The 9,746-nt window shown below is 40.3% G+C and overlaps 1 protein-coding gene across 3 annotated transcripts; it reads right to left on the reverse strand.

Moving 5' to 3' along the window:
- Positions 1-4,579: 4,579 nt before the first annotated feature.
- irf8 (interferon regulatory factor 8) lies at positions 4,580-9,740 on the reverse strand. Of its 3 annotated transcripts, none has more exons than XM_026999430.2 (9): positions 9,660-9,740; positions 8,602-8,776; positions 7,759-7,948; positions 7,503-7,600; positions 7,142-7,250; positions 6,569-6,616; positions 5,969-6,355; positions 5,749-5,864; positions 4,580-5,426 (listed from the first exon to the last, which is right to left on the reverse strand). In XM_026999430.2, the coding sequence occupies exons 1-9, from the start codon at positions 9,716-9,718 to the stop codon at positions 5,235-5,237; spliced, it is 1,374 nt and encodes a 457-aa protein (XP_026855231.2). In that variant the 5' UTR covers positions 9,719-9,740; the 3' UTR covers positions 4,580-5,234. The 3 variants fall into 3 exon arrangements, with proteins under 3 accessions (XP_026855231.2, XP_026855230.2, XP_026855229.2); XM_026999429.2 differs by lacking the exon at positions 9,660-9,740 and adding an exon at positions 8,898-9,092 and having other exon boundaries at positions 7,765-7,948; XM_026999428.2 differs by lacking the exon at positions 9,660-9,740 and adding an exon at positions 8,898-9,092.
- Positions 9,741-9,746: the final 6 nt, after the last annotated feature.

Raw genomic sequence — 9,746 nt, forward strand, 5'->3', positions numbered from 1 at the left:
TTGTTAACAATTAGTATTTGCAATAAATGTATAATGACACGTGTTGGAAATGCATACATGCTTTCTTTTTATGGCTGATGTGATGGTTTGCACACAACTGTGGTCACGGTTAAATATAGTTCAGGTACTCCAGATTTTTAGGTGCCTAAATTGGGTGTGTTGGGCTGGGGTGTGTTGGGCTGGGGGTTTTGACTGAACTGATACTGATTTGAGGAAATGTGTCTGAGCCTCTGGTCACTAAGCCGGGGTGTGGTCAGGTGTTCGTGGGAAGCCCCCGCTTTTCTTCCACCTGCGGCACCTCAACCACACACACACACACACACACACACACACACACACATCCATGTGTACCCCCCACCCCCTCACCCCAAGATCTCTGTCACTATACACTTCCTCTCTTGACAGCACAGGCATGCCCCCGTCTCCCAAGGGCCCTCTAGCAACCACTCCTCATTGCATAATTCACAGTTGTTTTCCCTAAGGATTCAAGGCATCTCCAAGCTAAAGTGCCTTGCTGCAGAATTAAAATCATTGTGTAGCACTGTGTTAGTTTAAATAGAATTTCAGACAGCAACACTTTACTGAAGGTACATGGTATAGAAGGCTACATGGCAGCTACATTAGCAGCTACTTAAACATTTATAAATGCTATTCCAACAAATGTAAGCTGTTATAAAAGCTGCTTTTGTCAAATTTGAGGTCAAGTTGACATAACAGCTATGTCAACTGGCAAATTTTTGGTGACTTTAGGATGAAGTGTCGTTATGACAACTGACTTTGCACCTCAGTGTAGGGTATAAGAATGACATGTCAGGATGGCATAATGCTGATGATATGCTTGTAAGGTGTCACGAAAGGCTTGTGTAGACTCATGTAGCCTTCGAAACGGCACCATTCCGTAAAGTGTTACCAGAGTTTCCAAAGAATTTCAAACATTCTTAATGTATAGAATAACACAGCTTTTCTACATTACATTCCCGTAAATGGATATTTAGAAGTTGTTTGTGTGTATGTGTGAGAGGGTAAAAGGGAAAGAGAGGGGGAGGGAGAATGAGAGATACAGAGAACGAAGCAGTGAATGAGTTTCTCTGATCGCTAGGCTATGGAGTATTATGATAAATATAGATTGTCATCTTCTTCATCCACTTTGTGCCAAATTAATCCATTTTAACTAGTCAAATTATGCACATGTATCCAGACTTCATTTACATCTGAATATTCCATATAAAAATTTCAACATCAGCTTGATCTTAACTTTTTAATCTTGAATCCCCCTTTTCAACAGTATTCATTTTTAACTAGTTCATGTTTCCATCCATTATTCTCTTTAAGTCAGTAAGCCAGATCTTCTTTGGATTTTTAGTTATGTCTGTTCATATTTATACCACGCATCCTCTTTTCTGTTACTGCAGTCATATATGTTTCAAAGAAGAGACAGCGGCTTGACAGATGTACTTCCAGAGTTAGTGGTGACTGTGATGCAATTCGCGGCGGGGATTCACATCTTCAACTTAACTCCGGGGAAATCTTTGCTTACGCAGCAGCCGCGTCCGGCACCGCTGGGCTCCAGATACTAGCATCAGCATTACAGAGGCATGCGAGCAATCCGCAACACAGGAGCTAAGAGACCAAACACATAGGCTCCCCAGATAAGGCGCTTCTCCTCCGTTTACTGTAGCCAGGGCATGTCTGGGGTTTTTTTAAGAATGAGTGCACGTGTCCAAAGAGATGTCCAGCCATTCCCATTGCTGTAGGCCTGATGCGTAACCGAATGGCAAGGAGGTCCTGATGCACAGAGCGCTATATTCTGCAGCTCCCTGCTGACTAATTAGACATCAGTAGATGCACTGGACTTTTCTTCTCCTCAGATTTTTGTCTTTCTTTTTTTGTTTTGGCAAAACCACTGTCACCACAGAGCAATGTTGCAATCTATGGCAGACAAGACAACAGACAAATGCAACAGTTAGCAGAAAACATCTCACATGTTTATCTGTTCAGCCCCGCAAGACTCAAGTCTTGCCCAACACGTTACTGTATTATTTGGATGTTACCATTCCTTTACACAAGACCAAAATATTGACGTTTAATCCACAATGACCGTTATAAATGACATGAAATAGAAATGAGTGTGCACCTCCCACATAAGCATGTGCCTAAATAAACAAGCAGGTAAAAACAATAAAAGCAGATGTTCTGGACACTGACTTCATCAAGCTGCATCAGATTGATCTGCCAATCTGCCCGATGATGACTTAGTAGCTCTAAAAAAAATATTCCCTTATTTGCAGCACAACAAAAATTGCATTACTTATAAAGTCAGACAGCAAATATTTTATTCCCCTCCCTTCATTAGTTACCAACTGCAATTTAAAGAACTTCCACACATTCTGTCTTTAAAATTTCCAATTTTTGTTAGGTTGAGAAACTACATGAAAATGTCAGAACACAGTGTTCTTGCAGTGTGTCAGAAGAGCAGCATGACTGATGCCTGACAGTATGGGATGCATACTGGGTTTCAGACAAAGCAGGATGTTATGTAGCTACAGCACACAGCTACGTCATGCAGCAAGAAAACAATCCAAATGAACTGCCCTGGCAACCAATGAACCTTTGAAGGCCAAAAGACAGTAGTTCTTTTGGTGAACGAGGCAGTCACCTGATCTAAATCCAACAGCGCCGATCTCAAATGCTGGGGAAGAGCCAGCAGACTAAAGTACAGAAAACAAACAGAAAGGCATCACCAAGGACTACCACCAAGTGACAGGCTTGGTGATAGTCACAAATTTCAGAGGGTTATTAAGTACAAAACATTAACAACTCTAAATACCAACTCTGGTATGATACTGATGAAAATGCTTTCAGACTGAAGCTGTCAAACTAGAAGAGCAGAAATGACAAAAAAAGTACAACAGTCAGTACGAAGACATTTTGAAATGCCTTTGATCTTTTGTATTAGATATATCAAATATGTCTGGATAGGGTTTAACTAGCATTTTCCACTATCTAACTTAAGGAGTTGACATACATTCTTGCCGTATAATCGCCATATATGCAGCAATGATATGAAAACTATGACATCTCTACAAGGTTTGGCGGCTAGTAAATCTGGCCAAATGGATGTAAACCATATTAAAAAGGGGGGCCTATAGTATTATCCTCAACTGAATGATAAAGTTTAAATATAGAAAGGCAACATATATAAGCAATAGTGTTATTTATGTAACACTAATGTGATATTATGATTTGATCATTTAGTTGATCTTTTTCTCTTTTAGGCTCAAATAACTATGTGTAACTATATAAGTACTCTGAGGTCTTTAGTGTTGATTATCTTGTGATGATCTGTTTAAGGGAGAAATCCCCTTTGCTCATTTAACCAGATCTTTCATTTTATACTTGCTCACCCACATTCTGCTTACATTCTCTTCCAAATAACCATAGAGTTACTCTATGTTCATAGAGTAAGAGAGTGCATAGGGTGTGTGTGAGTGCGTTTTGTGCATAAACCTGTTTGCATCTACTTTCTGAGCCTATGATCTTAGAAATTGTGATTTTCCCGTTTGGAGCATTGCGTGCTACGGAGCATTCTGTGTAATATATTTACAAAGTTTAGATGATCACTAGCTTCAAGTGGTAAACAGATGTACGAATATCCCTATATTTCAATCAAAATGTCATGGCATTCACTGTGTTGTGCCACACCGGTAAGATTTGTGTCAGCCGAGCAGAGAAAGTGAAATGGGGATCTCAACCGTGTGTCATCGACAGAGATCAGATGCTCTGTCCAAGGAGGCTCCTTCCCTTCCTGCTTTCATTCTTTCCTCCTCACGCAGGGAAACCGACATCATTCTCTTCCTTCCCGATTTCTCTGGGTGGAAATATGTATATTAGCAAGTTCATGTGTTCATTTTCTAAACCGCTTAATCCAGTTCAGGGTCACGAGCACTGAAGTCTATCCCTCAGCCCTGAGCTCACGTGTGCTGTACTAGTTATTGTGCCTAGTCACTTTACATTTGTGATTTCACTTTGCTCACTTCATTCTGTACATATTGTCTTTGTCTCTGAGAGGGTTAAAGCTGCTATAGTACATTATTAGCCATCAACATGCACTAACATTACACTGAAAATAGTCATCCACCTGCCAAATTAACATGCCAGCTTGCTGAGTTTAATGATTGTTGAAATCTACTGTGTAGAGATGTGTATTGTTTATTGTGTAGTTGCATAGTTTACTGTATAGTTTACAGTTGCGTTGTGTGTTATTCATATTGTTTGCATGTTGTCTTTTGCAGTCTGATTTTAAAGTAGCACTTTGTCCTGGAGAAGTGAAAGTTTGTTCTTATCTCACCATTTGTGGTGAGAAAGATCAATGTGATGTTACAGTACTCAAATGCAAAAGTCACTGCATCTACGAGCATCTATGAGTATCAGTACCTCTGTTCAGAAGAAGGACAATTCTGCTCATCCCAGTTTTACTGTTGCTATTGTAGTTATAATTGTAATTATTCATTAATAACAATTTCTAAAATTATTATTTTTGTAGTTTGGTAAACCCAAATATAATATAATGAGAACATAATACTTTAAATTTGTTTATTTCAAAATTATTTTAAAAAATGGGGATAGTAAAACCTATCTATTTTTGACTCACAAAAACAAACAATGTACAACAGAAAAAAGCACATTTCAACATATAACCACATTTCAACATATAGATATTTTTGGTTGATTATTAATTTTGTCAGCAGTTGAAGTTTGTTTAAAATGAAGCATGTGAGAAAAAACTTGCATCGATGAATAACATTGCAATTACAACTGCATTTCACTGGAAATTCAATAATAATTTGATGATTTCATCTTTCAACATGATGAAGTCCAATCAGTGTTCAATCAGTGCAGCTCCAGTGAGCTTTTGCCACAGGTGTTAAATGGTTTATGTACACAATTGTACAAGACAGAAAGTTTACTTGAAACATATTAAAGATAAGCTTTAGAACTGACAATATTCCGTCAATCGACTTCCCTGAGAACATTTGCCATTTTTGAAGCTACTACCCCTGAGACAGCAGAAAGACATGCTACATTTGTGTTGAACTACTTTAAAGGGCCTTTCCGCTAATGTTCATTACTGGCACGCTGTAGAAGTCCATGGTCATTGTTCAGCATATGCTTTAAATCACACTGAGTTGGTCTGGGAAGTGTCTATTTATCTGAGCAGGTGTCGGAGCTTTAGCTCAGGCAGTGATGGGCAGGTTATCCCTGTAGCAGGGTGTCCTCTGGGGAGCAGGGTAGTTGCACAGGTCTTGGTAAATGTGAGCCATCTGGTCGCTGGCCAGCTCATCTGAGATCTCCAGGTTTCCGCTGTTGTATTGTGTTCTCCTGGCAGTCACTGCATCTACGAGCTGCTGACAATTCACAGCTGTGATCTGTTCAGAGAGAAACCCGCATATTAAATTACCCCAGGTCTACCAGGTAATTATGAAACCAAAGAAAACGCTAAAATAAAGATGTAAAAGTCCCACAATATTCAACAGCAGGATATGGAAAATGGCCAAACTGCTGGATCATTTTATCTGTTACCCTCTTACACTATGCTTATTATGTAGTTATTAATCTTATTATTCAGTAACTACTATGAATTATACAGTAACTACATCAAAACTAAAATGAAAGGTATGTAGTTACAAGACTTCATTATGATTAAACAAAAATCTTACTGAAGAATAGGGAAACAGTCACAACTTTTACCTGCACAATGATTAATTTGCTCTTTGCTGTGTTGAAGTCTGTGAACTCTTCCCCAAAACACAGAGAGACAGTCGGGTCTGGGGCAGGGTACTGGTTCTCCTGGTACAACTGGAGAGCTGAGAAACACAGCACCCCAGTGAACACTCTACGCGACGGACCATAACACCATGATCCACCAACCCGGGCTGGACGTCTTCTGCACTGACAGCCATGTTCTTACCTTGCAAAAACCTGCCGGTGTCAAAGAGCTTGACCACGGCATCTCTCTCGAGCTTGCTGGCACCTGGGTTGTATTGGGCATCCTGTCCACTCCAGAACACCCTGCTCTGGCACAGCCGCTTGATGAAGATGCCCTCGCGGTTGGCACGAAGCAGCACGCCACGCTCCAGGTGCCCGAAGAGCTTGCGTGTGACCTGGCGCTGCCGTTCATGCTCGATGAGTTCCACGGAGGGGAAGCGCACAGTCTGGAGGCTGTCCGGGCCATAGAGCAGGGCGTTGGCTCCAGGTGGTCGGCATGGAGAGATTCGGCAGCCCTCTGGGTGTGTGGTCAGAGTGCTGCCCATTAGCTTCCCCCCATAGTAGAAACAGATCATCATCTGAGAGAAACCTGGAGAGACATATGATTTTATACATCATTTTATTAACCCCCAGCTTTAAAACTCTATCTCGACGGTAATAAAACTGTAATTATTAAATCTTTATAGCTGCTACCCAACAAAGTAGAGACAGAACTGAGACAGAAAGAATTTGCTAGAGCTAGACAACTTCTTGACATTGTATATGAAAATAAATGAGTGACAAGTGACCAGATACTACATACCTGCATTAAATGTGTTTATTGGTGATGGATCTGGATGTAAAGGGAGAACTATAGAGAGAAGAAGAAAAAATGTTTTCCTTTTTGAGCATTTATGACTGAAAAGTTCAACAAGGGTGAATGTTAACACCGGCAGATTCTGTGTAGCTAAACCTTACTCATGAAACCAAGAAAGACAGAAGCTATGTCAGCAACTTTCTAACGGACATTAGCCAATCTGTCCCTCTAACCATGCAAAGCTGAGCACAAAATCTCTTCCAGCTTTCTTGTGCTGTCTCAAGCCATGTCATTTGCCCACATTAATGCAGTCCTGATTTTTTTTTTCCTAAATTAGGATGCTAACAGTTGTCTAGCAGATCGATGACCTGAGAACGTATAACAGTAGAATTTAGAACAGTTCATTAATTGTTACAAGACAGGGTTGTGTGTGTGTGTGTGTGTGTGTGTTTTTTTTTCCTTTCCCAGTTCACGCTGAACTGTGACACAAAAGACAGAGACACTTTTGTTCCTGTTTTCCCACACAAAATGCATGCATGTTGCAGTAAGGGTGTGCTGACCAGAATAAGACGATCATACCATTTTGAGATCCCGGGTGCCACCACTCCTGACATGGCTGCACATTGCAGTTCTCATCCACAGGAGAAGGACTCTTCTCAATAATGCCAGGGTATTCGTCGTTTGAAGGCTGCACAAAATAAATAAAGAAATAAATAGATTAAAAAGTCCAGCATAACAATTCAATCCAATACGTCTTTTAACAATTCGATCCAATATGTCCTTCAATACGTGTTCAAGTACAATATATTGTCTACAGTCATGGCTTAAAACTTTAACACTACTGTGTGGACAAAGCCTTCTACTGCATATAAGTCTGAATATATTTTAAATCCATCACAGGGAGGCGTGGGGGAGGGGGGGGGGGGGTTTATGAGTGCACCTTTTTGATGAGTTGGTCCAGGTCTGCTGAGCTGCACTCCATCTCAGCTCCATCTGTGGAGGAGCCCATGTTCAAGGTCGGGGTAATGCCTTTACCTACTAAAAAAGACATTTCGACTCCATGTTAAAGAGATACCGATTTTTCTGGATTCATAATGCTGGCGCACACGTCACTCATAAGGCAAAATTCATACATTAATACATCATGGGCAGCGGAACAGATGTAATATATACACAAGGTTTTGTCACCAACGCACACTCACGCTTCTGTTCCTCCTCTGGGACAATCCTGTACACTTTGTACGGCTCCGAAATGTCCAGCTGAGAACGTTCCGTTACCTCCTCAAAATCGGGACTCTTGTTGAGGGCACATCGCAGCCGAGTCTTCCACGTAGCCGGTTCGGCCTTATCGCCTTCTTTAAATTTCCCTTTAAACACGGCCCAAGCCTGCGAGACAGGACATATTTTATGTAGTTGATATCAGTTATGTATCCTTCATGCCTTCCAAGATGTAAAAGAAATTACATGCTCAAGTGTTCATTGAGGTATTAATTACGGAGTTCGTCTGCATTACCCTGGCATACACAAAGTAGTCTAAAACTATTTTTCAGAGTGCTCAGAGTATTTTCATGTTATTCTGTCATAGAGTATAAACATTATTTTTATGCACATTATGTATAAAAACGTGAAAAGGGTTACCTGTCAAATTAATGTTTAAATTAATCTATTTAGAATAAAATATTATTGTTAGATTACAACATAGGTTTATAGATGATTAGAACTGAATCTCGAAGTTTTACCGGTTACCTTCACGTATCGATTCGAAACGCAGCTATTAAGTCCATTTACAAGTGTAGTATGCTAAGACGCCATCAGATGGCACAAACGTGTGCTTGTGTTGATTGTTTTTGTTTTGTTGTTTTTTTTGTTGTTGTTGTTTTCCAATAGCACATGCTAATAATACAATACGAGATTAATTTCAGTGTTAGCTTTTATTTTTCTGCAGTTAATGCAAATGCACATAGGGTTTTTTTTTTTTTTGGGGGGGGGGGGGGGGGGGGGGGGGGGGGGGGGCATTCAAACTTCACTTTAAAACTTACTTTAAAAATGGACGCATCCACCTCCTGGTTGTAGTCCTGTTTTCCTGCGTGCTTCCACGGGATTCGGAACATAGTAAAATTTTCATCTTCCCAGAGTAACCCGGAGTAAACAGTACTGTTGATTTGTTCAATCAGCCATTGTTTGAGCCGGCGTCCTCCTGGATTCAGTGTCATCCTAAAACAGAGCGGTAAATTCAACACGTTACGTCTTTCATAATATACAGCGTACGCTAATCATTTACGAATTTAACCGAGTTAGCCCGGACTAATTTAAAGCCTCCTTTTCGGCTACGTACCTTCCCACTTTGTGCAGCACTGTTAAAGCCTTCAACGCGCAGTCTAATGTGTAACCAAACTCTGATTTATTACGAAGGAATGTCTTTCGGTTTATTCTGTGTGAATGGAGGTCGGAGTGACGCCCCGAACTCCTACGCATCCAATCAAACCAATCGTGCGCTTCACTTGCGTGTACGGTACGGAAAATTTCTTCGAAGCGGTGCCGTTTACAAGAAATCGCCCATTCTTAAAGCTACGGAGGTGTTTTAAAGACCTTCGGCGTGGGCTTCCTTCACATGGAAAAGGGACTTTACAGCCTTGATGTTTTTATCCTGCGTGTTTTTAGTCAACCACCAGTTTCATCAGTCACTGTTCAATTGAAAAGCACAGACTCTGTCCATTCTTAAGTAATAAGAGTTAACAAAAGCACACATCTTCCGAATCCTAGGCTACTGACGTATACTTTTCCTAGGCATTTTATGCGTAAAAAAATATGAATTCACTTTCTCTATACTGCCTGAAAAACGAACCACTTTAGACCCAATACTACTCGCTCTTTCGATTAATTTAAAGCATTATGAACATAAAGTAGGTTTCTACATGAAATATCATTCTCGTGTAGAGTATCACCCTTACATTTTACGCGGCAATTCTTATACTTTATAATTTCATGGACTATGGTTAAATATGGGCTTTTTTTCACTTGAACATATTTATACAAGTTCTATAATCAAATAACTGCCTCATTTTTATAGCAATAAATAATACATTACAGCACTTACTTTTCCTTAATACAGTACACACACCAGGTTAAGGTATGTGAGAGGATGTGGTCTGTCATCTGGTGAACATGGTCTGAAATAGTTAAT

Source organism: Electrophorus electricus, chromosome 4 (genome assembly GCF_013358815.1).
Source record: "Electrophorus electricus isolate fEleEle1 chromosome 4, fEleEle1.pri, whole genome shotgun sequence".
Lineage (NCBI taxonomy): Eukaryota > Metazoa > Chordata > Actinopteri > Gymnotiformes > Gymnotidae > Electrophorus > Electrophorus electricus.

Coding starts and splice junctions, on each gene's coding strand:
- irf8 (XM_026999428.2), bottom strand. CDS start 9,037: ATGCGTAGGAGTTCGGGGCGTCACTCCGACCTCCATTCACACAGAATA. Junction 8,777..8,897: donor GTGCTGCACAAAGTGGGAAG/GTACGTAGCCGA, acceptor GCTCTGTTTTAG/GATGACACTGAATCCAGGAG. Junction 6,617..7,141: donor GCACCCGGGATCTCAAAATG/GTATGATCGTCT, acceptor TTCTCTCTATAG/TTCTCCCTTTACATCCAGAT.